This window comes from Taeniopygia guttata, chromosome 3 (genome assembly GCF_048771995.1).
Source record: "Taeniopygia guttata chromosome 3, bTaeGut7.mat, whole genome shotgun sequence".
NCBI lineage: Eukaryota > Metazoa > Chordata > Aves > Passeriformes > Estrildidae > Taeniopygia > Taeniopygia guttata.
The window spans coordinates 47799600-47827022 of record NC_133027.1 but is presented as its reverse complement, the minus strand read 5'-3'; the positions used below and the strand labels follow the sequence as shown (position 1 = coordinate 47827022).

General features: G+C 38.2%; 1 protein-coding gene and 1 long non-coding RNA gene across 3 annotated transcripts in view; one reads left to right on the top strand and one right to left on the bottom strand.

The window, feature by feature from the left end:
* Window positions 1-27423, top strand: part of LAMA4 (laminin subunit alpha 4) — a 96238-nt gene that overhangs the window by 42951 nt on the left and 25864 nt on the right. For both annotated transcript variants that reach the window (XM_012572738.5, XM_041715128.2), the window contains 17 exons: window positions 933-1028; window positions 2896-3047; window positions 3191-3301; window positions 5918-6029; window positions 7415-7582; window positions 8309-8502; window positions 10387-10503; window positions 12080-12228; window positions 14097-14238; window positions 15285-15381; window positions 16186-16302; window positions 16914-17099; window positions 21956-22095; window positions 23282-23455; window positions 24479-24621; window positions 24967-25129; window positions 27233-27366. In XM_012572738.5, the coding sequence (XP_012428192.4) occupies window positions 933-1028; window positions 2896-3047; window positions 3191-3301; window positions 5918-6029; window positions 7415-7582; window positions 8309-8502; window positions 10387-10503; window positions 12080-12228; window positions 14097-14238; window positions 15285-15381; window positions 16186-16302; window positions 16914-17099; window positions 21956-22095; window positions 23282-23455; window positions 24479-24621; window positions 24967-25129; window positions 27233-27366 (2395 nt within the window). The remainder of the gene's footprint in view (window positions 1-932; window positions 1029-2895; window positions 3048-3190; window positions 3302-5917; window positions 6030-7414; window positions 7583-8308; window positions 8503-10386; window positions 10504-12079; window positions 12229-14096; window positions 14239-15284; window positions 15382-16185; window positions 16303-16913; window positions 17100-21955; window positions 22096-23281; window positions 23456-24478; window positions 24622-24966; window positions 25130-27232; window positions 27367-27423) is intronic.
* On the bottom strand, window positions 9665-23349 carry LOC116808028 (uncharacterized). The gene is made up of 4 exons (XR_004367321.3): window positions 23224-23349; window positions 20558-20703; window positions 11241-11351; window positions 9665-10125 (listed from the first exon to the last, which is right to left on the bottom strand). It is a non-coding gene; the product is annotated as an uncharacterized lncRNA (long non-coding RNA).

Genomic DNA, 27423 nt, shown 5'->3' with positions numbered 1-27423 from the left:
GATGTTGTCTTTGAAGTTGTTTTACGCCTTTTCAATTGACAAATCCTTGAATGTGCAATGGGAAATGTAAATAAAAGAGTAATTCATAGATAAAAATTAATGGGCTGCAATAAAAAGGCAGTAAGATATTTTGTTATATGAGGTTCTGCTGAAACAATGAATCACAAGACCAAAATAAATTCCAGATAGATTGCTGCTGTTCTTATGTTCTGCTTGAGTTTTTATCATTGCATTGAAGTGTTCCAAGAATATTTTAATCTTTAAAATAATATATTTTAAAAGGCCAATTAAACCTTGAGAGAGGTTTAGAGATGTTAGATTAAAAATTGGACTTTTTAAAAAGCCACTTATGCTGGCAATAATAATGTTGTTTTCTCAAGTTTGAAACAATATAAGATGTCATTTATTCTTCATTGTAAGTGGTAGGAGATATTTACTTTTTGATATGTTCAAGCTGACAGTGTAACTGGAGTCCACTATCAATCCCTGACAGCTGCAAAGCCTTTTTAGTGACAGCCTGACAGAGTGCTGATAAATTCCATGGAGCTGTGGAGAGATTTGTAACTAATAATTAACTTTAGTTGCCCCACTTTTCTTAATACATCTCCTAAATGTCACCCTCTCTAGACATTGATGTACAATGGCCCTTCTGGGCAACTCTGGCCTCGCTGACTCTACTTGCAACCAAGCTTTGAACAAGTATTTTCAGCAGAGGTGTTCTCACTCTGTTTTCCACTTCATATTTCATTTGTTCAAATTTCATCAGTGCGAGAAGCACCTTTTCCAAATACTGAAAGGAAAATCAGTCCAGTAAGTTCTTGATATTGGCTTGAATATCTACACACAATCCTAAGCATAATTTCATGAGTCTTGGGAGGGGGAGTTGTACATTTTGAAGATTCTTTTTTCAAAACTCCTTTCTTTTTCCCCAGCATGTAACTGTGGAGGCAGAATGTGTGACAGCCAGACTGGAGAATGCCTCGCAGACAGTCCTGAAGCTTCTACTGACACAGACTGCCCGACCATCAGTAAGAACATTATCATGAAAACACCAATAATTACTATTGCTCTTATATTTAGAAGCTTACAAATACTAACTTAAGAGCTTGGTACTCCAATGGGCTCAGGATTTTGACGGTGGTCCCACAGGGCACTTAAGTGTGTGAATATACACAATGTCCTGCTAATCGAGTACTTCAGAATGTTCTCACACACTTGTCTGAGTACAGGCATATTTCCAACTCTGTGATGCAGACTGCACATTCAGGTCCAAACTGCCAAGCAGTAGGGAAGTATCACCAAAGCCACTTCCATAGACCTTGAGACACACTGCCTGAAAAAATATATTCTGGTCCTAAAAACTGTCCTCACAACTTTACCTGTGATATCTTGAATATAATCTATGATTTTCTCGTTTTGGCTTAACTCCATCAAGAACACAGCCACTCACTCTCTCACCCTAGTAGGAACAGAGAGAGAATCAGAAGGGTAAAAAACAGAAAACTTGTGCACACACCAGCCACACACACTTCTGCAAACAAATCAAAGCAATTAATTCATTCACTGCTTCCCATGGGCAGGCAGGCATTCAGCCATCTCCAGGAGACCAGGACCCCACCACCCATAATATTTACTTAGGAAGACAAAGGCCATCACTTCAAATGTTCCCTCCTTCCTCCTGCTTCTCCCCACTGCATTTACTGAGCATGATGTCACATTCTCAGTCTGGAATATCCCTTTGGTCAGCTGGGGTCACCTGCCCTGGCTGTGTCTCCTCCCAGTTTCCAGCACATCCCTGCTCTCATCACCACCATGGCAGTACAAAAAGCAGAAAGGATCTTGGCTCTGTGTAAGCTTGCTCAGCAACAACAAAAACACCTCTACATTCTCAACCCTGTGTTCAGCACAAATCAAAAACAGGCCCCATACTAGCCACTGAAATTACCTGTGCAGAAAACTACCCCAGTCAAAACCAGCACAACATCTAATGTAGAGTGCTGCTGTTGACAACTTGGCATGTATCCATCAGTCAGTCCTTTTCCCACTATCTCCCATACTCTAATGATAGGAAGCCTGGGGAGTTTCCAGGGGTACTATGTTGTAGCTATTGGTAACTGCATGTATTTTTGAAATGTTAGTTTATTTATACCTGCTTATAATGCAGAGCATGTAGCACACATGGGTTTCTGAACCAACTCCCATGAAGAAGGGTCATGTGCCTGAAGAGCAGCGAGAAGAAAAACATTCGGGACCTGCTAAAATATCAAGCCAAAGTGTCTGTAGGAATCTGTGTTTCACATTCACCTAAGTCTCTTGCATTTAGTGTTGGCACCAGTGTCACTATAAAGAAGGTGACATTGCAATCCTGCAGCAAGAACAAGGATACAGATCTGCAAAAGAACTTTCCAAGCACATTATAACTGTGTTTTTAGAAGCTGCCCTCATAACCAAGTAGGTGGCCAAGAGCCCATGTACTGGACATCCTTATTTCTCATACCACTAAATTTTAAATATTGAATTTGAGGTTCTGACAAAATGCAGTTGGGTTTTTTTTGACCTTCATCCATTGTCCTTCAGGCCACAAACATGTAGCGCCTAGGGAATAGCCAGGAAATACCTCTCCCTCTCTCCCAACTGATTACAGAATCCTTGTGTCAGCCTCTTTGAGCAGTCCCATCTGGTGCTGCTCGGTTAGAAATGTCATAACTGTACTGTGGGAGTAACCTTGGAAGTGAGAGGATGAAAGTGAAAGAAAAATGGGTATCCACCAGCAAGCATCAGTGACAAAGAGAGTGAACACCATGGGTCAAGAGCACTACCACATGAATTTAAGATATTTGCTGTTAACTGACACTAACACTAAAGAAAAATTTTGCTGTCTTATTTTCTTATCAGGCTGCGATAAATGTATTTGGGATTTGACAGATGACATCCGATTGTCAGTTCTGACTATCGATGAAAGCAAATCCACTTTACTGAGCATTTCTACTGGTGTTGCAGCCCAAAGGCGTTTGAATGACCTGAATCTCACTGCCACACATCTCCAGGTACAAACATTGATGGCATTTCAGTTTTTTCATGTAGTTTAAATATTTGAATTTCCACTCCATTCCTGTAAATTTCAATCCCTGCCCTCACTAGAGAAGGAGTTTGTTTTCAAATGCACTGACTTGTTTTTCCCCACACACAGGAGGCAATGTCCAAAAAAAAGAATCATGCTATGCTTTGGACCATCCAGGTTGATGATGCTGCAGATGAGATGAATGATCTCCACAGAGAAGCAGAAACACTTGATGAACAGGTTTGTTTACAGCCTTCTGCCAAAGCTCTGAGGGTTTGCACTTTGTCATAGTCACCTGGTGGCATTAAGAGGTGAGTATAGAATAGTCACAGTTGGAAGGGACCTAAAATGATCATCTGGTCCAACTGTCTGAGCAATACAGGGCCCACCAAAAGTTAAAGCCTGTTATTAAGGGCATTGTTCAAGTGCCTCTTAAATCCTGACAGACATGGGGCATTGACCATCTCTCTAGGAAACCTGTTCCAGTGTTTGACCCCTCTTCATTAAAAAAACATTTCTTAACATCTACTTTGACACTTTAGGTTCACCAAACAAGACTGGGTGTGCCCTGACAGCTGGAAGAACCTCCTATTTCTATTTCTATTTTGTAACTTTCTACTTTAAATATTAATTAAAAGCATAAATTAATTATCAAGTCAAGTCTTCTTCACAGAAAATGAAGTAGGTAAAAAGTATGTTGAGTGTTGGAGGTTGGAGGTTTGTCACCAGTCACAAAAATCTTCCCCTCAGGATCTGAGTTCCCACCTACCCCCTACACAACATGTTTGATCTGGGATAGACACATTGCCTTTCTCATTCACATTTCGATTTCTAATTAAGAGAAGTATCCAAGACTAAACTAATGCAGATTGACTTTGGGAGCATTTGTACTATATCTATTTTACATGTATGCTCTCTTAAAATTAAATTAATCCTGATTATACATTTCAAAATATATTTCAGAATTGCCAGTTTAAAAGATTTTTCAGGTACCCACTGAGATGGGAGTTTGATCAGCACTCAAGATATTTTTAATACAGTTATAATCATATATGTTGCATCCACATCCAGCTGCCAGGGTATAAAATTAAAATCAGCTCTCATCTCCCACAACACTTTAGTTGCATCCTAGAATAATACTGCTATGATATATGTTAAGAGAAGCAATAGGGTTCAAAATTGCTTATCCTCTATTTTAAAAAGATAATATTAAATATCTTTCTATTGCTGCAATATACATATATTAGTAAAATATATCACTCTATGTTATTATCAAAGATAGCCACAGCTGCCATAGACCTAGATTGTATTTGATGCTTATTGCAAAGTGCCAGATCTTATATGCACTTTACCAATTCCTTCACAAGACAAATTAAAATTATACCTTAAACTAAAACTCAAATATAGGAGCAGGTAGGGAGTAAAAAAGCAAGGGAGTAAAAGGAAAGTGGAAGAGAAAATTTAGGTTTATATGTTTTTAATCAACACTTACTTAGCAGAAAGGGCACAAAAAACTTATACAGACTATGCCTGAGCTCAAGAGAGCTTTGATTAAATCAGCTCACACTCACAGCTCTGTACCTCTGAATATCTGTCCAAGTTCACACACCTCAGAGTCCCTCTCTCTAGCTGGTAGGCAGACTGATTAAGGCATTAGGTTTTCTATGAATATTTAGTGAGTTTGGATAATAACATTTCATTTGCAGTACTATCTGGGGATTTTTTTCCTCATTCCTCAGTTTTACTGTCCCTGAGCAAATAAATTCAGCATTTCCTCTGGTCTTTTGTCCCTGGTTACTTGTGATGCTAGTTCCACATCAATACTTGTGATTGCTTAATAATGACCCCAGACTCTGACAGTGGAAGACCCCAATAGTAACTCTGAATATATTGAGCTCTATGCTATTTCAGGGTACATTTATGGAAAAGGGGTGCTAGGACCTTAAGTGGGTTTCACAGAGATCCACAGAATTTTCTGCTCAGAGCATTTTATGTGCACGTCCCCACATCTCAGGGGTTGCTGCAGATTCTGATCTAAACCACAAAGGCAGGGTGAATAGACCAACTGTAGACAAATCTTCCCACTAAATATAACTCCTGTAACTACCTGTAACTCCCAAAGTCTGCATGGGATGAGTTTTGAGTAAAACAGAACATAGCTTGATCCTGAATATTTGGAAGATGGGAACCCAAAGCATTTCTACTAACCCTTTCACTTGTTTTTTCAGTCTCGTAACCCTTACAATTTGTTTTATCATTATGCCCATCCCTTTTAGTCGTGCTGTCCACCCTGTCCCTGCCTTCAAATGCCACCTGGGGTCTCCACAAACCCTAAGTAAGGGAACACAGTGCAGAGAGCAGCCCCCAACACAATGTAGTACAGGACTGTGGCTGTGCTCCGCAGAGTATTTTCAATTCTCAGGCTTTTTCTTTAACAAATTGCAGAGCTGGGGATCTCACTTGTGGGAGACACAAATCTAAAAAGAGTTAGGAGCTTGACACCTTTTTCTTCATTCTGTTTGCTTACTCAAGAAATGCCATATGCAGCAACAAAATAAGCCAGCCCCACTGAATGCCTAGGAGATTCAGCAGATAGAGTTTTACAACTGTACCTAATTTAGGAAAATTTCATTGCAGCAAATGATGGATGAATATGGAACAGATTTTAATCTCTCACTCTGCAATTCTGAAAACACTGACACGACAGATCTTAACTTTGAACACCTTTAAATACTACTTTATATGATAAAAAGGACCTCCATGTGCTCACCAGGAGAAAGCAAAATGTGTGTTTATAGTGCTCATCCTCACATCTGAAAAGAAATCTATTGTTTACCTCTCATGGTTTATTCATAGGGAAATGAAGCATCTAGCAAAGGCCGACTGGTACAGAAGGAAACCACAGAGATCAACAACCGTGCTTCTCAGCTTGTGCAGCAGCTCAATGATATAAGAGATAACATTGAAGGTAAATAGATTCATTTCTGGTTCATCTCAGTGTCAGGAATGTATTAATGAAGCCTTCGTGTATTAATGGATCATCATGAATTTTTATTGTCCAATATATCAAAGGAAAATCTTCTGATATATAGGACAATATGTAATTTATGGCAACAGTGAACACCCTCTCAAGCACAACTGCACTCAGAAAATATTTCCTAGTCAGAGATAATCATCTTCATCTGGAATATCTATGACATACCATTAGCATCCTGAAATATAAAAATGAGATTAAACCAATTGCAGCCTCTTCTTCAGTACCTGCAGAAAGCAATGAAACCCCAAATCAATATGCATCTAATTTGGCACACAAATAGCACAATCACATTAAGCTGTTATAGAAGAAAACAACGTCCATGGCTGTGAATAGAATGAAAACAGTTGGAAACAAGTAGGTGAAAATTATTTCCACCATGCTCAAAACTGTTCTTCTACAGAGGTATCACCCATTTGCACAAACACATGTACCAGCATAAGGAAAAAGAAATCCATGGAGCCCTGGTCATCATCAGTTTCTGCTCAGTATGAGCCTTTAAAACTTCACTAATGAGCTCAGGGCCCAGCAAGAGCAGGCATACAGACACTCTGCCAAAGAATCAGTGGTGCCACAATTACACACCTATTTTTTATAAAAATCTTCCATAAGAATAATGCTGGTTTTGCCAACTTTGTTTACCCATAAAACTAGTGCAAGCACTAGCCAAAGGCACACACATCACAGGACATAAAAGAGGACGTGATTGGTATTCAAGGCCAGGGAGTGTGAAGTGAGCAAATTTCATAATGATTGCACTGGAAATGGGTAAACTCAATTTCAGCTGCAGGGATACAACAATGTTTTTTGAACTGAGACCAAAACCTTGAAATAGTATCTATCTCCAAACCACCTAGGCAGCATCAGGCCAGAAGCCATATGTTACCTCCTTAGGGTGCCTCAAACTTCTGCAGATGGAAAATGAGGTTACTTCAGTCTCCTTAGCATTGTTATTATTTTATAAACAGCAGCACTTAAAAGCCATGATCCTAGATGAAAGCGTCAGCCTGCTACATGCCACAGAATCCAAAATAAAATTATTATCCCAGCCTATAAGAAATGTCAAGGCAAATAATGCACACAACCCACGTCTGTTTAATCCCATCCTCTTCACATGTGACAGAAAGTGTGAATTATTTACAGGTTTAATATTAAGATTGGATTGATTAAACATAATCTTTATCTACTATGGAGTTGAAGATAATTAAAACTTTGTTTTGCCATCAGTATAATCACAATTCACAAAAGTAAAAGTAGTCTACAGTATTTATTTCTGTGCAGTCATACTGAATCGACCATCTGTTGCCTTTTGCCCCTAGAAATCAGCAGCAAGTCAAAATACTATGCAATTCAACAAGAGCTGAGCCCCGAAGAAATTGCCCAGAAGCGGAGCATGGCCGAGGAGATGCTGAAGGAGATCAAACGTCGAAAGCCTTTCACTAATCAGAGGCAACTTGCAGATGAGGAGGAAAATGCAGCAGAGGAGTGTGAGTTTTAAGTTAGTTTTCCTTTCAGCCACATGCTGATGCTCAGCTGGCAGGTGTTGGGCAGCTCTGGGTGTACTGCTGGGCCCCTGGGGAGGACCTTGGCAAGCACCAGCTGGTGTGCTGGAGATGTTGCTGCTCCCAAATTCCTGCCCCAAGTACCTGCTGGTGCTCTGTGCTCCTCACAGCAGAATAGGAGGAAAAGGTCTGTGTGTGCCTGTGCACTGCAGCACCTCAACAACAGCTGCTTAGGAAGGTTCATGGCAGGGCTGGAATTGCTCATGTAAACATCTTCCCCCCTGCCTATGGGGACAGCGAACACCAGCAGAGAGAGAAAAGCTGCTGGCATGGCAAAAAGTGGCAGCCTAATTCTCACAGCTTAATGAACATGAGTCAGAACATGAGGCATAAACACTGTCTTCTCCAGAACAGGTTGCCTAGGTTTAACATTGAAAAACAAATGAAAAGCAGGCAAAGACAGATCTAGTTTCTTTTAATGAAATATGTTTCAGAGGGGGAAGTAATAGGATTAAAATGAAATAGTAAAATGAGAGGCATCTTTCCTTCTCAAAAGAGAAGGGAAAATTAAAATCTAGGTATATAATCCCTCAAATGAGCTTTACAAAATGTGTTTTACTGTCACCTGAGTAAAAGTAAAGAAATTCCTGTATAGGTAAGTTCTGTCAGAAATCCAAGCTTTTGATTTATTGGTCTCTATTTTTCTCCCAGTGCTGCAGCAAATTGAAGCATTTCACGAGAAGTACAATGACACCAGGTCCCTGGTAACTGATGTGCTGGAGCAGCTCAGCGAACAGGATGTGAAGCTGTCAGACCTGGAGGAGGCATTAGGCGAGGCGCTGGACTATGTTACACAAACGGAGGATATAAACAGGGAAAACACAGCCAGGCTCCAAAGGCAGGAGGTACTGTACACTACATTTATCATAAGTGTTGACTGTGAACATTCCATCTCTGCCACTGCTTAAAACAGTAGATTATACACAATTTAGATTCAGGAATCACCACACCAAAAAAAAGTTTCTTGGACCACTCAGCAGGATGAGTTTGACTCATCAGTTCTAAAAAACAGCTTGTGGAATTGCAAGGTACTATTATCTATTTGTGGAGTGACAATAAATGAGAAGTTTTGGCATGTCATGCCTCATCAGACCAAGGAAGAGATGGATACATATGCCTAGACTAGAAAGGCATGTTACAATAAAAGTCAGAAAGCTTGAAATTTCAGGTAGCATGGCTGCTATAAATATTGTGTTGGAATTACTTCATCCAGTTATGTCCTGGCTTATAATGTGGGAGGGCATCATGTTCACAAAACTAATTCTGTTCTAAGAAAACTATTACTTACAAAAACTCTGAACCGTGTTTGTGCCCTGGGCTGAATGCATTCATACTGTCTGATCCAAACTTCCTCTGAATCACTTCAATCAATTGCATCCCCAGTTTTTCAGGAGGAGTTGACAGCTGTCCTTGAATCTTCAAGCACAAATCAATTGTCTAACTCCTCCACAATAGATACCTTGAAATTGGGTTTCCTACTTGCTAGGTGAACTTGCTATCTTAGCTATAAGCTTGCAACAGTTTTCCCTTGTGTCCTGTCCAAATGAACAGTTTCAGGGTTTTGAACAAAGTAATCACTCTGGAGGAAAGCTCAGAGGTGACCTGTCCCCTGTAGCCTGGAAGTGGGGCTCCTTTGCTTGGAAGTGGTGGCATTAGGTTCAAAACCACATGGCTGATGAGAAAACTGAATTTTCACATTTAATATCCCAGGAAAGTACCCAACCCATCAGCAAAACAAAAGAAACTAGTTTCTTCTCTTCAGAGCAGCTCTGTGACTCTTTCCCGGTTTTCATAAATTTCTTTTAAGGAATGCAAAACCAGAATATCACACCTAAAACTTCTCATTTATTTTTTCATCAAGGAAAAAAATTACAAAGAGAACAATTTAGGGCCATTCAAACCAAACTGTTTTCATGCCAATGATTGAAATCTTTTGTTTTCTGGAGGAGAGGGCATTAGTGAGCAATTTTGTGATTTGAAGAAAAATCCCACAAATTCAGGCCAACCTCTGTGTTTCATAGCATCAGTTTCAGAGTTCTTGAAATTTGCAGTGCTAGAAGTTCATGCTGATATGGAAGGTTTAAGAATTCAATAGAGAAATCAGGAGTGCTCCTCTAGTGAATCCTGTCACAAAGGCTTGAGATCCTTAAGTACAAAGCCTCTTCTGTTGTTCCATAATTACAGTGCCAAGCTGCAGCTTGTCTCACAGTTATGAAGCAAGGCCTGAAGAGTGTACTTGTATTTGTTCACTGTTCTTAACCATTAGGATCTCCATTATTCCTCATGATGAAGGCAAATGGTGCACAAAAGAGACTGTTCACATTGGCTTTACTACTGACAAGAAAAAGAGATCTCTGTACTGTAGATTTTAAAAAACTCCAGAAAAAGATAGTCTCCAGATGAGTATGAAAAATCCATGCTTTACTTGTCTCTGCTATGCAATAAATAGTGCTTCATTCCAATAGCACCTTAGGTTGTAATATAAAATGAAATTAATATTTTTTTTAATCATCCAACATTTCTTTCATGAAACAAACCAACAAAAAGTAATTCACATTGTAATATGTAGCAAATAGACATGTCTTGGAAAATCAGATTTCCAATATGTCTAAAATATAATTAGTTCACCACTAGCTTTTAATTAACTCCAGCACATTTTAAAAAATTGATTAACATATCAAAGCACAAATGGTATTGGATGCAATTTATGTTTTGAGCTTTCTTTTTAGAAACAACACGAGAAGACAAAAGAGCAAATGGATGAAGTGAACAGCATTCTGCTCAGTGCTACAACTATTTTGGAAGGACCACAAAAGGTCAATTCTGAGTTAAGTGAAGTAATAAAGGTAAGTGCCTCAGTGGCTTGTTTAAATTATACATCCAGATTTTTTGAAGTCATATGTTTAGATCACTAATGGAAAAACTCTCCTTTATACAGCTTCAGTGAAATACTGGTTAATATTCCCTGAAAAAGTAGATGGTTTTCTTGGGTGAAAACCTCTGTTATTACAATTTACTGCCTAAAAAAAATAATTCTAGCATTACTGTAGGCAAAGCTTAATAAAAGATTTTGCTATAGAGTTCTCAATTATTTCATTACAGGCAGGTGCCAAAAGATGTTCTGATAAAAGACTGCATTACATGCTAAATTCCTTTCGTGGTGCTTATGAGTGAGCATGGAAGAACACTAAAGATCCCGGATATCAACATTAGAACCAGGCACTGTGTCAAACATATATAACCAGATTGTCGTATAGAAATCCTTTTCTGGAACAGTAGACTACTATCCAGTGTTTTGAATCAGACATGGTGCTGAAGGAAATTTGTAGAAATTTTTAGGTTTAGCTTTTCTATGAGAAGATGAAGAAAATAAAACTGGGAATTTGCTAATTAAAATATTTACCAAAGTTGCTTTCCGTCTTCATGACTTATTTTAAATTTTTGAAATAATTCAAGAAAAAAGAAAATTTTCCACAAGCACTCATTTTGGTCACAGTTGCCCACTTCTTAACACAAAATATTTACCAAAAGTCATTAATTTTTCTTTGAAAAAATAATTTGAGAAAACAGAATGACAACTTACTTTGTAACTGACCCTGTGTTCAAGCAGTGCGTTGAGGTTTTTCTCTGGTGTTTTGTCCAAAACACATTGCTGCAGTTTATCATTTTGGGTTCCCCATTGAGGACGTTCACACTGCAAGGAAGGAAGCAAATATTATATATTGTCCATCCTCATCAGCAACAAGTATTTTCACATTTCACCCATTTATCCTTTTTCCCTCTCTCTGTTTCATGCTTTTTCATGTATTTTGAAACACATTTATAATCACATTTTGCCACATTTCTAATCTTCCGACACATTGGCAAGCTTGTGTACTGGAGAGAAGGTGAATGCAGGCCATTTGGTTTTCCACAAGTATTTCATAACAGGAAGAAACATGGCTAAGACAAAGGGATTCTGCTTCTCCTTGCCTATACATACATAGGTAGTATTTATGTGGGCTGATTTACAAATTAGACTAATCCAAGATGTCTCTAGCATTAGAAATCTCTGTGCAAGGAGGCAGAAAGGGGACTTCACTCTGAAAGACTTGTCATTGGCATAATTCTGGAGCAAACACACAAGATATATAGTAAGACTTTTAGCATCTTTCTTTTTTATTTTATGCATCTCTCTCCAATGCCTTCTTAAGTGATTTCTGGAATTTTTATTGATTTTCATCTTCCTGCATTTGTCTCTATACTGGCATTCACCATTAGACCTTTCTTCTCTTTCTCTTAAAGATGTAGATTAAAACAACTATAAGAGAAATAAAGGAACATTATAATAACATAAAGGGTAAAAAAAAAACCCATAATAATCAAAATACAGACTTGATTTTTTGCAACTTTCATCTTTCCTCCCTTCCCTGTTTTGTTCAGAATGCATCAGGGTTCTACGCAGAAATAGATGGAGCAAAAAAGGAACTGCAAGAAAAAATAGCCAACCTGTCCCTGTTTGATGATGATCTGGTAGAAAAGGCTATGCATCATGCACAAAACCTAAGAAGACTTTCTGATGAGCTGGATGGGTAAAATTTCACTTCAGCAGACTCTGTTCATACAAGTGTCACTTACTGAACAGCTGAAAAGACAAGCAGAAGCACAGTGACAATAAATAGGCACTAAACAAATCAGTGTTAAGTCATGTGTAGAAGGACTTGTCATAGTCCACACAGAACAGCTGAAGTTGAGCTAGGCAAAAGCTATGAAACCTTTTAAAGAATAAGTATATATCTTGCATGACATTTTCTCTAGTCTAATTGGGCATGTCCCCTTCCTCTTCCAAAAGAATAGGAAAGATGGATTAGTGAAAAGTGAAATAATACAAGCAAGATTAAATGGGTCTACAGAAACTGCTCATGTCAGTAAGTTCATTTACATTAAAAAAATGTTTAGCATTACAGGGTACAAAATGAGCTTTGAGAGAATTTTTATCCAACAGTTTTACAGATGGAGTAGTTCTGATGCTAAATAAAACTGGCTCACAACAACATCAAAAACTTATTTTAATTCTTTATATTTTGTTGGAAGATACCAAATGCATCAACATTGCACCAATTTATTAAAAAATCACTTCTAAATAAATTTAATTATTTTATTTGCAACTAAGACTATCCGTGGAAAAATCGCTGCTGTAAATGAATTCTTAAATAAAATGTGTCACCAAAATCTACCTTAAGTAATATCATAGGCATATGCTTTTGGAAGATAAGCTTACAACTACTCTTCAAGTATATTATCTAAATACCAGTTGTTTCTTAATATTTGTATGCCCTAGATAAGAGATTAAAATAGAGGGAAAAAATAACAGATGGTCTTCTTTTATGCAATTGTATAAAGCTGACATCTGAGACTGCTCTATAATGATACACAAACTACAGGAACATAAAAACCAAACAATATGTTCAGTCTGAGATCAGCTAACTCGGGACAGCAGACTAACTTGAAAGAAAATACCCCATGTAGCTATCCTTCCTCCCTTACCAAAATAATTTTAAAGTTATTACTAAGTTCAACACATTAGGAATTTCGCAAAAAGCAAACAAAAGTAATTACAAAATACCCAGATGGATTAATGCTGACTCTATTATTTGTTGAGAAGATTGTCCTGCAGTGAAACTTTAATCCTTTAAAACATTTAGCCTGTCTTCAAAACATCTTGGTTTTATAGGTTTGCTTTATTAGCCTGTTAGACTTTTATTTGATAGAGTTTATTGTTTTGCCTTAAGGGAACTTAGCAGAAAATTCTTGCAATAATGCTGAATCTGGAAATTTAATAATCTCTCGGTGTGCAAACACTTTGAAGTGAATGCACACATGTGCAAATACATCTATATTTAGAACATATTTCTAAAATATACTTTGAAATCTGCTTATCACCAGAACATTAAAAATAATATTAATTCAAATTTGTCAACAGACGAATTTTGAGCCCAGAACTATCTTCTGTTTGGAATCTCCCCTGAAGACCAGTAATCACCTAACATACAGATCAAAATCATGCCATCAAAGGCTTATTTCAGTCTAACTCCTGCAAATTCTCATGGCTAGGGGTAGTTCTTCATCTGATTCTCCCCATTTTTCCACTTATCTTGGAAAATATAAACAGACAGTGATCCATCTATCCTGGTCACTGACACACGTAGTTCTTTCCATTCATTGATAGGAATTATTCCTAAAGAATTGTTGCTGCTCACATAAATGTTAAGGGCAAAATTCTCAGAGTTATATGGCAGGGGAGATTCTCCTATCCACACAGTTTTCACCTGCTTCAGATTGGTAAAACACAATGAAGAGAATACCAGTTAGGCCAAGTACATTTATGTGTGTGATCATGTAGTCAGAAACTACTTTGATTCAGTTTGGTTTCTTTCACCTTTTACTTTCTTTTTAACAGGAATTTGTATGGTGTTGATTCAAATGGTTTGGTACAAAGGGCAATCAATGCTTCAAATGTGTATGAAAACATTGCTGGTTATATCGAAGAAGCCAATGAAATTGCATCGTTGGCACTGAACACTACAAACCGGGTCAAGGATGTAAGTAATTTTCATAATACCGGCTTTTACTTTACAATGTTTCAGGGACTTCAGACACCTAAATGTAAAGAAAAAAACAACTTTTGTCGTCTGGCAGTATTGAACTTCACACTGCATAGTTTTTTCCTTTATTATTTCCTGAATTAAATCCCATGCAGTTAATTATTCTTCCAGTCTGAAGTCTCCTGGTATTTGAAAAGACACAAGAGGTGCTTCTGTCCCTATCCCATAGGGTGACGCTGCTCTGTGTTGTTACTCACATTGAGACATTTCTGTGAAATTACAGACAACTCCCTGCTCCTGTGGGAGCCTGAGCTGGCATTTAGTGCTTGAGTCCCTCCACTTCACTGAGTGCCATGTGGCAGGAAATGTGCTCAAGACATCACTGTGTCTCATAGAAAATCAGGCTGAAATGGGACAAAGCTCACTCACACACTCAGTGTAAGGAGTAGGATGCTAATTTTTTTCTTTGGCCTTACTGTTCAAAAATACTTTGCATGTAGTTTTTGTATGCCTGTAGTTACCAGTCTGTATATGTGCTATTTACCAGCAATTTATTAGTGGGGTAGCAAGATAATTTGGGTAGATTAAAGGGGTCTTAACCTCAGAGGGCTGAGGGATTTCAAGTCCAGACCTCTGTTTCTGGCATACTGCTGCAGACTGCAAGGCAGCTCGCCATCAAGTGAAAGCATTTATCACCTATCTGAGACAACAGTAGAAATTAAGAGTCACAGCTCCTAAATAACAGGCAGCATTTAGTCATGTTGCCTAAACTGGAGCTGATATATTTTCTCCATCTTTGTTACTCAGTAGTGTTGTTTGGGAAACCATACACTTCTCTAAAATTTCTTGAAAATGAAAATTTTGCTTTTCAGACTTTTTTCCAATCCAACTGCCAATCTTAAATGTTAACAAAGCAAATGAAACTGCAGTGACTTTGCAGTTGCATTTATATGAAGGTAAAATATTGTCCACAATTAATCACAATAAAGTGGCATATTTGATAAGGATTATTCTCACTTTCTTTTTTTGGAACATGCTTGTAGGCTGCAGTCGGAATTGATACTCAGGTCATTTATCATAAAGGTAAAAGTGAAGAACTTCTCATCCGAGCCATGCAGTTACAACGGACAGCACATGACAGTAAATATACATCCTTTCTACTTTCCTAATCAGCTTATAGCCTTCCACATTAAAATACCTTTCAGAAGCACATCACTAAGCAGAACTACTGCTGCAACAGAATAGGTTATTGATTGAATTTACCACACAAAATACTTGAAATGGCCATGGGCACAGTTTGAGTAGCTCATGTTTTGTCCTCCTACTAGATACTGATAGTTTATTTCATTTATGAAAAGTCCATTTCAGATACAATTACCATTTTAATATGTGACCCTGCAAACTGTTGTTCACTGGTAAATATACCAAATTAAGTAGTTCAATTAAAATCAAATCACAGCAGCTTAAGTGTTCAGAAGTCTGGATTTCACCAGTGAAGGGTAATAATAAATGTTAAAGTAGTTTGGCCTTTTTTCACAAATAAAAGAAGTGAAAGAAAATAGTTTCTTTGCAAATGAAAGCAAGAGCTAAAATTAGAGGATTACCTTTCAAAATTTTCAGGACCTTTTGTTTTCCTTAAAACTATTCCTGTGTACCAGTTGCAGCTATTCTCAGCACTTTTGGTAAAGCAAGGAGAAAGAGTACTGACTGGAGCACAGCTCTCCAGATTTTTGGAAGACAGCCTGTGGCAAGCAGGGGTGCTGCAGGGCTGTTTTTTCCTTTAGATTACGTGAAGAGTGCAAGTATGTCCTAAATTAAAAGAGGCTATGATATGCCGTCCATGGTATAGTAAATGCCTAAGGACATACCTGCCCAGGATTGAATTTACCCTTTCAGACACCACTTGGACGCCCCTCAGCTGTGCCTCCCCTTTTCTCCCCACAGGCAGCAGCTACACCATTGCAGACACCAGCTGGCAAGTCAATGGCTCTTTTGCCAGAATGAATGCCCTGCGGAGCCAGCTGATGAGAGCCATCGCAAAAATGCAGTCAGCAGAGACAGGTTGGAAGAGGAACTTCATCTCCATGATGCTTTATCTTCATACACTCAAGAGCACATTTTTATCTTTGAATATGGATGTGAAGTTGCTACAAAGAGTTCAGCACTTACAAGAGTTTGGCTGAAACAACTAGACCTAGATATCAAATATGCAGCTTTAACACTTTCATAATGAAATTAAATGTTCAGTCACTGAAATGATTAACAGTCTTCTTGAACCTTGTGCTGGTCTTGGCTGTGGTAGAGTTAATTTTCTTCACAGTGGCTAGCATGGGGCTGTGTTTTGAATTTTTGTTGAACGCAGAGTTGATAATACAGAGCTGTTTTTGTTGCTAATGAGCAGAGCTTACACAGAGCTAAGGCCTTTTCTGCTTTTCATGGTGGTGAGGAGACTGGGGATGCATGGGAGGCTGAGAAGGAGCACAGCCAGGACAGCTGACCCCAATTGACCAAAAGAATATTCCATTCCATATGACATCATTCTCAGTGTATATAAACTGGAGGGAAGAAGAGAAAAGGAAAGGGGAAGACAGAGAGTGGGGAGTGATGGAACACACAACACACTTGAATATTTGAAAGAGTTCCTTTCCTATCACTCTCTATTTGTTCTGTAGTGGAGGCCAGAGAGCGTTTGGAGCAAGCTCAGCTGGAGACTGCAGAGGCTGTAAGTGCTACCACGACAGTGACACAGGCTACGACCCCCATGGATGAGAACGTGAGGTTGTGGTCCCAAAACCTGCAAGACTTCCAGCACAATTCAGAGGCATTTGACAGTGCTGTGCATTCAGCTGGGGATGCAGGTATGGTGACATGAAGTTTGCCATTCCTCAGTGTTAGAAAATAAGGGAATCATTGCAATAATATGTTATATGAATTGTTTACATTGCATATTCATCACATATAATCTTCTAGTATCCCCCATGAAAATTTTCAAAAATTAGCAGTTGTCTAGGTCTTGACTGTATTTTAAAAACATTGGATCCTCAGGGACTTCCAAAAATTATTTAAACATTTAAGTGCTGAAGACTTACTGAATTCTAATTTGTTTTTATCAGGGTACCAAGGTCACACTGAATGGTAAACAGCTTGTTTAAACACTTCTTGCTATTATGGTTGGTGATTTAGGGTTTTTTGTCTGTTTGCTTTTTAACATTGAGAAGCATTTGAAAACAGAGCCCTTTTGTCTTCAGGAGTGCAAACAAGGAGAAGAAATGGCCCCTCACTTGATAAGCTTGTAGTCTAAACAAAGGGGTCAAAGAGGATAGAGGAAATAAAATATTTAAGTGGGATGATTTCTGGAGAAGCTTGTAAACATCATGTTAATTCCACTTTTATTATTGGAAACAGTGGAAAACTTACTATGAAAAATTTAAGGCAAATAAAAAGACAAAAGAAAAGCTAAGGCAGACTGCAAAATTAAAATGAAGATGACAGGCAAAAGTAGAAAAAGAGACATGAAGATGAAATAAAGTGACTTTAGGAAGAAGGAAAAGAATAATTGGGAAAGAAAATAATCAATCTAGAAAAAAAATATTTGGAATAAAAAATTGATTACAGCACCACTACTTATTGCTCCATATATTCTTGACTCTGCTCAGGAGGCTCACTAATCCTAAGATATTTATGTCTACGGAGGCTGGAAGTCCAGAACAAGTAGTTTCCTTAACATGTTTGATGATACCATCAGCTGCAGACCTGTTCAGTGATGTCTTGCCTTCTAAAAGTGCCCCAGAGAAATTCCATAACTTCATTGACTCTGTCTCCAGAAAGTCTGAATCTCAGATCTACTGCCCTAAATCCCTTCTCCTTCTATCAGGAAGTTTGCAAGTGTCATTTTACTGCAAACAGTGTTATGAGCATCAAATCCAACATTGTTTCTAGTGTTCCAAAGTCACAGTCTTCCCTCTCAGCTGGGGAATCCCAAGAGTCATGTTATTTTCAGAATTCCATGATCAATAAGACTCTTATCCCCAGTATTTTTGGTTAAGTGAGTGCTCCCAAGAACTGGTTTAGAAGTTCCCTTCACAAAAAGAAATTCAGTGTTATTCAACATTCCAATTTCTGGCTCCAGAACTGGAGGAAACTCAGATTTCTCTGAGATTTCCATCAAAGGAGAACAGTGAACCTCACTCTCTGGGAATGGGTAAGCTCACCACTAGTCACTGCACAGAGCTTCATAAGAGTGTAGTTAATATAACAGCACTTGGATTGGAATGCATTGCTGTAAAATGTTTTTGATCACCACAGAGTAGTTTAGGCTATGGGCTCTAATTACCATGTAAAATAATGCAAATGTGGATACGACTGGCCTCCCAGGAGGGAATGGTATGATGAAAAACTTCCAAGAGAAACAGTGTTCTGTAGCTTACACATGAAGCTGCTTTTATTCACCTTTACACTTGATTTACATTTAACATTTTCCCTTGCCAGCTTAGTGAGTAGAGCAGCAACACAGACTGCATTTGGCTCTTCATGCTCAAAATGCCAGCAGACATTCAGGAGTAAAAAAAAGCTGCTCATACAAGCTCCTATACTGGAGAAAATATTTCCAGTGGCATTTGAGGTGCTTTGTAAGAGTGAACAGAGTTAAAATGGTCCAGCTCTCCCTTGGTTATGTTCCCAAAAAGGAACAAGAATAGCTCCTATGTCATGTGCCTGGAAAAAATGTCTTCTCTGTGATGGTGGGTTTGCAGGTCAGGAGTCACCTTGAAAATATTTGTTCATATCCAAGCTCCTGGAGGGCCTGCTGACCACTAACTAACTGTTGGAGGGATGCTAATATGCAACCTACAGCTAAGTATGCCCTAGTATATTTGTGGAGGAAGCTTTTCCATGGCATTTTTGTTCTGAAGTCATTTGATTTGTTTGTTTAAAGGTATGATGAGGTGTTTTTGCCAGAAAGATAAGGTGGAAATAGCTGAGGAGATCAGTGTTACACAGGAGGCTGGCACAGATGTGATTGTGATTCACAGCCCAGGAAGACAGATGCAGATATGCCAGGCATGGTGGAGCGTTCCCAGATCAGCTGTGTCTTCTGCCAGGAGAGGTTGATGTGACAGGAGCAATGCCCATCCAGGTCCAAAGGAAAGTCACTACAAATGTTCAGACAGGCGTCTGGAACACCAAAACACCCAATCTTCATGCCAATTACCCTACCAAAGGAGCTGAAGCCTCTAAGCTGGCATGTCTGCACTGGCCTTGAATAAAGCATGCATTTGGTGTTTGGAAGGGTGAGAGCATATCTTGGATGTGCAGTTTGTGTGAGAATAGTCCATGTTGCCATTGTGCAGAAAACTGGCAGGCTTCAGCAGAGAGGGGGGCAGACAGTTTGGGAAGGAAACTGTAAAAGGTGAAAGTGTCTGGAAGGTTACAGTCAGGGTATTTCCTCTTTGACAATTTCTCTTCTATTCTTTTTTGTATTTGATCACTGGGTAGGACTAGTTTTCTTTTCCACTCTCATCTTCATCACAAAGACAGAAATAAAAATCAATGTTCTTCTGTGTTGAAGAACACCATTATAAAGGCCGAGAGGAAGAGATTTATATTGAGATTTCACAATAGTTCTAGTATTACAGGTGTTAGTTTGGTGTTTACATGTTATAGTAGCATTTCAAGTTTAATACATCAAATTTCAAACAGAAATAACAGGTTTTAAGACAGTGAATCAAACACAATTCCAATTCAGTTGCAGATTATTTTAAAAATGGCTGCAATTTGCTAAATAATTTTCTGAGATTGCAGTATTTTTGCCTTAAAAATGGAAAATAGTAAAGAAAACTTCCTGATTTGGGTTTTGTTGTGGCTTTTTAAGCAGAACATTTAAAACATTTTGGTATCACCAAAATTTACTGTAATTCTTTGTGGATTCATTAAAATCATGATATTTTAAGGTACAATAAGCTTTATATAGAACAGTTGATTACTAAATCCTACAACATAAGGCCTTTCAGGACTAAATTGAAAAAAATTGAGGGTCTAAAGTTCTATATGGCCCACTCCTAGACTGAACTTGGAAAGTAAAACACAAATGAAAACACCCAAGCAGAGAGAGGACAGGACTGACAAATACAGATTTTTCACTCTTTCCAAAAACAAGCAGACTTGTAGGACTCCATGGAATACTCTCATAGTCTGGGTTGATATGAATGAGGCTGAGGCTTATTCAATGTAGACTAGAAGCACAGAAAAGTGACTGGAGTCTGCTCCTCCTCCCCTGTTTTTTATATAGTCTGCTATATCTGATTATTAGCCCCTTTACCTGCCTCCCTGCAGTCTTCATCCAGAGATGTTCAAGGCCAGGTTGGGTAGGGTTCTCAGCAATGTGGTCCAGTGCAAGATGTCCCTGCCCACAGCAGGGCACTTGGAACTAGGTGATCTTTAAGGTCTCTTCCAACTCAATCCCTTCTATGAGTCCCAGACAAAGGAAAAAATACAATGGGAAGAACACAAGAGCAGGTGGATGTAAGTTGGCAACCCCTAAAATATAACTTTAAACCCTACAAATATGATCTTAACCTTTACAGTGAATCCATGTCATTAAAATTAACTCTGAATGCTGGATCCTTCTTATATGCACGTAGCTTGCAGCTAAAAATCACATTTCATTATACTCAGCTTCTTGTACCTACATTTAATTAAAGATGAAAAATTATGTGATGTGTAAATATCCTTCAAAGGGCAGCATGTCATTGGAATCTGATGTGATAAAATTGGATTATAATTAAGGGTAGTTATTTTTCCTTCTTGATAATTTTTCTGCTTCTCTTCCTGGGAAAGGACTTCTCTCACCTTGAACACAACAGAGCCCCTGCATTTCCCTTTGATAACAATGACATTTGCACATGTACCACCAGAGGACACAGCAGCAAAAGACCAAAGATCCAGGACTCTAGTTCATGACCCCTGGCAGATGCAGGCAGGAAAGTTAACGAGGTTACCAATCACGAGGGCTGGGGCAGGTACTAAGCACAGTTTAGGTGCACATGCATCATTATCATCATCTAAGGCCTTCTATTGTTGTACACCACAGGCCTGTCACCGGAGCATGAAATTGCCAGTGTTTCTGTCCTGAGTCATGACTGTGAGCCGCAAGCAAACACATCTCCTGTGCAGAGATGTTTCTGTCTAGGTGAAAATCTCTGGGAGCTGAAAGCTGAGGAAAACAGCCTATACATCTCCCTTACAGTCAATTTGAAGAGGTCATGAACCATAACTCTTAGATGCAGTTCCCAAGTCAGCCACAGATATCCAGTGATATGCTGAACATATAATTCTTCTGCTCCAGTTGCCTTAGATGTAAAATTAGACTTAACATTAATTTGTCTTGAAGGAAGATTAAAAGGTTAAAACTATTAATGTTTGCAGAGCTACTTGAGGAAAGTATTACAAAGGTAACACACTACAGTATTACCTATGAGTCCTGAGAAAACAGTGTCCTTTGTGCAAACTTATTTCCAAAAACTTTAGCAATACCAGATTCTTAGAAATCACTACCGTTTCTGAAATCACTGTGTCTCACACATCACAGTTATGAGTTGGTCAAAAAGCAGAAGGAGACAAGTGAGCTAACCTAAGAAGATAGGGTGGAATATTCCTGATGCAAAACCAGTCTTTCAAAGAAGAAAAAAAAAGTCTGTCTCTTCTTTTCTAACTGCAGTGAAGAAACTTACAGAGGTTTTCCCTCAACTCCTGGACAAAATGCGCAGAGTAGAACAGAAGGCACCAGCAAATAATATTTCTTCCAGCATTCAGCGGATCAGAGAGTTAATTGCTCAAACCAGGAGTGTAGCAAGCAAGGTAAAACTTTTGGACTTTTGGGGATTTTGGTTACTAGTGCTAATAATCAAATCTTACTATCACCTCCATTTTCTTGGGCTATGCTAGAACCCAAACCTGAACATTGTCACCTCCCCAAAAACCAGATGAACAAAGCACACTGGAGGTCATTAAACTCCTTATAGTTACTATTTGCAAGCCTTTGACATTATCATAGTATTCATGGTAGACTATTGTTACTGCAGTAGCAATTTGACAATACAGATTTGGGCACAATGTATAAGATGGCCAGAAAAACAAAACCTAATTACCTATAATTTGTAGGCAAATTACCTACAAAGCCAATTACCATGAGTAATAATTACAGCAATTTAATGTAAGCTTTTCTGAGATTACAGCATTTTTTTTCCTTTCTTTTGAATTAATTTTCTGCGGGGTAAGAGAATCCTTGGCTCACACATATTTAATAGTAAAAAAACCACTTTCATTACCATACATAAATAATGAGGGTTTTTTCTCTAACAAAAAAACCAAGGTCAAGTATATTTGAATTCATTCAGAGAAATAAAAAATTCAGTGCATTATTGTATGTTCACAGTGCTGGAATATAACTTGGAAAAATCAGTTTGTATGTAGTGCTTGACTGTTCTTTAAAATGTATTTTGTGATTCAGGTATACTGTGTTTAAACTTGAAAACATTACTTCAGTTATATTGAAAGCATTTTGAACTAAAATGAACAGTTTTACAATTTTTTTAGCATCTCATAAATATCACTGTAGATTCAATGATATAACAGGATTACTCATAAATAGAAAATGGTCGTACTACTCCCAAAGCAAAGAACTAAATTATGAGCAGAAGTTTTATAGCTGTGCAAGAATTTCATTATGTGCCATGCATAGTAATGTAGCCCTGATTCAACTATGCACACACCTATCTCCCACTAAAATGTAATTTTCTTTATGAATATGCTTAAGCAGAGTTCATTAGGACCTTTAATTAATTTTAAGATAACTTTCTCCATAATCTTTACAGTGTTTTTCAGGAAAGATTGTTACAAACATACAATTTTACATGCCAGTATATAGATGCCAGCTCCACTCTTGGAGTAAGCAAGGCTGCTAGCACAGTATTGTTACACACCTACCTTAAGTAATGACCCCAGGCAACAACAGGTGTCTCACTTTGTCCTTCTGCAACTGCAGGTCCAAGTATCTATGATGTTTGAAGGCCAATCAGCTGTTGAAGTCAATCCAAAGATCAATGTGGAAGAACTGAAATCATTCACTTCCATGAGCTTGTACATAAAGCTCCACAAAGACAACCCACAACTGGCAGCCTCTCCAGACAGATTCATTTTGTACCTTGGAAACAAAAATGTAAGCAAATAGACCAGATAACTATTATGCATATATTAAAAAAAAATTAAATCAGTTTGAAATTTATTTGCCCTCAGTTTCTCCTCTCACTGTTTCTTCGTGTTTCAGAACTAAAGGTGTCTATTCTATGACTATCACTGATTTTGTGACAAGCAAAGAGCAAGGGTTTCTGAGACCCCTGTCCTTGAGACTTGTCACCCCAAACAATGAACGATGCTCTCTAAAAAGCAAATTAGACAGCCTGGCAGTGTACTGCTTTGATTTTCACTGCAGCAAGCCACACTTGCTATCTCCTCTGCCAATACTGAGGTGCTCTGAAGCAGTTAATGTCACCTGCCTGGCTTCTGTGAGATATGCTTTAATCAGTTTATGCTGTTGACAGTGTCAATTCCAAATCTCTGAGTTCACAGGCCCACAAGATAAGCAGACTTCTTTATCTGTGGCTTGTGCTGCTGTTGTACACTCTGTACACTCTTGATCACTACTTTGAAATACCTGTTCTTTAAACTGTGGTTCTGAAAAGAAAAAAAAGTCACAACTCACCAGCAGGTATAATTCTGGCAATCTATTACTTGGGAAGGTAAAGATCCAGGCTTTTATTTTTAAGCTTTCCTAAAAAAGAATGTCTACTGAATAAAAATCAAGTGAAACGCCTCTTGGCAAAATAATTAATTGCAGCATAATACTTAGGCTTTAGACTGTTTCCTGCACATGGCGCTGCACACTAAATAATGATGAACAGCTTCCCATTGAACATGACTAATTCATGGTCAGCAGAGACTTCATGACCTTGAATTTACCTCAGTACAAATGGATATAAAGTAAAATATCAGAGACTTTTTCTGTACAGTTTTATGTGGTGAAAGCAACCAATTAGTGAATGAAGGTTTTGTTCCTATTTAAATAGCTTTCAGTAATATTTAAAAGTGTCATTCAGTTTATCAACACTTACCTTTACTTACGTCCTCCATTAAATCTCTTTCAATGTTGTATCTCTAACATGTCTCTCCGGTGGTATTTTAGGCTAAACATTACATCGGGCTTGCAATTAAAAATGACAATCTTGTGTACATTTATAATCTGGGGGGCCAAGACGTGGAGATACCTCTGGATGCCAAGCCAGTCAGCACCTGGCCTTCTCACTTCAGCATCATCAAAATTGAGAGGTAAAGTGATAACATGTATTTCCCCAAAATCAAACAGTTAACAGGAAAAATCAAGCAGAAAAGGCTGTGTTAGAGCTGCCAATCAGGAATTTTCAGTGTCTGGTTCTACTCCTGCTGAAATAAATGGAAATTCTTCCTACTTTTGAAGAGCCAAGACCCAAGGGGCCACAAGGAGGAAGAGATAATGTCTGTCGTCCCTCCCTTTTTCTACCTCCTGATTACTAGTCTTCTCCAAGGATATAAAACCCTTCCTGTTTTTAGTTACCCCATGAATTGGAGGCTTGTTTGTTCTTTTGTAAGTCTGACCATCATAAAATTCTCTTCCCTTATAATTCTTTTCTGCAGGATTGGAAGACACGGCAAAATGTTTTTAACGGTGCCCAGTCTTAGCAGCACAGCTGAAGAAAAATTCATCAAAAAGGGAGAGATTCTTGGTCCTGGCTCCCTTCTTAATTTGGAACCTGAAAATGCTGTTTTCTATGTTGGTGGAGTGCCTCCAGGCTTCAAGGTTGGTCAGATAAATATTCTCTATTCAAAATTAAATAGTGCAAACTAACCTTGCTGGACTTCCATTTAAACACAGAAATGGTAGATAAAGAAAAAGTCCTTATTTAGTCATTTATCATCTTAGAATTCTACCTTTTAACCATGGTGAAGAAGTTTTGCCTGGCATATTTCGTCATACAAGTATGATGACCAGGTTTCTGTGAGCTGCTGTTCATGTTTCCTGAAAAGTTCTAAAAGGAATGCTTGCTAGCAGTTAAATAGCATGCATAAAAAAAGGCCTGTTAGTCCAACCTGACTTGCAGATTACCAGTATTTTTCAATGCTAATGAGTTCTTGGTACTTAGAATTTCTCTTTTGCAACTGTCACAAAAATGAAAAGTAATGTATTGTTAATATTAGGATCTTCCGGGAAACGAACAAGATAGTAATTTGTTTGAATTTAAATTATCACTGGTTTAAATCCAGACTTATAACAGCATGAAAAGTTGCCTGAGCAAAATGTGTGTGAAGACCTGTGTGAGACAGTAGCATCAATCTAGTTCCTAATAGTCAGCATAAACTAGCACCTCACTTACCTGCTTCTGTGAACATATCAGTTCCTCTTTTGGGATTTAAAAATTGCTATGAATAATCTTGGCTGTGAAAATTGCATGGCTGAATAAAAGCACACCTAGAAAGACTTTAGAGAATTCTAAATTCTTTAAGCTAACTGTAGCAGGTTCTAAAAATATCCCAATACTGATCCACAATCAGGTCTCCTAAAAACATACAAACACAGAAAGAGTAAATCAATACACTTATGCATTCCTGAGCTTGGCATCATTATGGCTACTAAATACATGCCATGTCAGGAATTTTGGATTGCTGAGTCCGTGGTGCAAACTGCCTGGGAATAGGGGTGAAGACTGAATAGCAGCTTCATACACATATGCATGTACAAAAAGTCATCCAGCAAATGAACCCTCTAAGTCTGTTCCAGAGCATAGCAGAGGAAAAAGAAAAGAGGAGAATGAAGAAAAGTGAAAAGGAAAATAGGAAGAAAAGGATTCATGGTATTGATAGGAATGTTTGATGGGCATATGGGTCCCTTCCCTCTTAGAAAAGATGCCTCACATTTTTATTTATTAAAATAGAGTTTGATTTGTTAAAAGCTTTTTTCTTCCCTGTTACATACTTTGCAAATATGAAATGCACCACTTAACCACTAGAACTCTCATGTTTAACATCATTTCAAAGACTAGAAGAAACAAAGGAAAAAAAGAAAAAATAATTTACCAAATGTATCTGTGCTGCAGATAAGAATGTAATCTTACAGTTACTTATATTCTGTATTGCTGTATTACTATGCTATTGTATCATAAGAAAATTAAAATAATGAGAAGATGAAGAAAAGCTATTATAGTGATCAAACTCTGAAGTAGAAGAGGTGTTATTATTATCACACCTGTTCCACAAGGCAAAATATTTTAATATAAAAAGAATGGTATAGATCTGTTAGCTTTATTCTTTTGTATTTTTCCCCTCACCAGTGTGGCTGTATAAATTCCATTTGCAGTGACCTTTGTTTAAAAGAAGAAGTCTCTACATCCTGCTAGCTGTTCAAAATAATACCTACTGAGGATTACCCACTGGCACAGATTTTGAATCCCTGTCTCCTGGGTTTAAAGAGCTCTCTCATTTCTCTCTCTTTAATTATGGTATGGAGTTCTTTTTCTAGCTGTGAAGGATATCTATGCATTCGATATGAAATATCCACTGGCTTATTCAAATACATTCAGTAAGCTCTGTTATTAGTCAAATCTTAGCTTTTTCCCTGTTTTCAAGCATGCTCCCATCAAAACTACAAAAGAAGTTTTTGTTTGCAGTTGCCTTACCCGGCCTAATTCTCTCACTGTGAGACCATTTTTGTGCTCCCTTTTTACTTACAGCCCAAAGGCCATATCATGGTAAGGACTGTGAAGGCTATTCTCAGCAGTATCAACCTTTTCTTTTGAAAATACGAATTGCACAGGGACAAAACTGACCCCAGGCACAAATGCTCTCACAACACCCAACTAAAGAGCGCCACCTTTCTCCTTTTAACTCTTCCTTGTCCTCTGCACAGCTCCCTCCTAGCCTAAACCTACCTGGCTTCATCGGCTGCCTGGAACTGGCTACCCTGAACGACGATGTGATCAGCCTGTACAACTTCAAGCGCGTCTATAACATCGACACCACCACATCGCCACCTTGTGCCAGGTAGGGACAGTCCCATCCTCACTCCGCCGCTCCCGTTCTTACAAGTGCTGGTCCTGA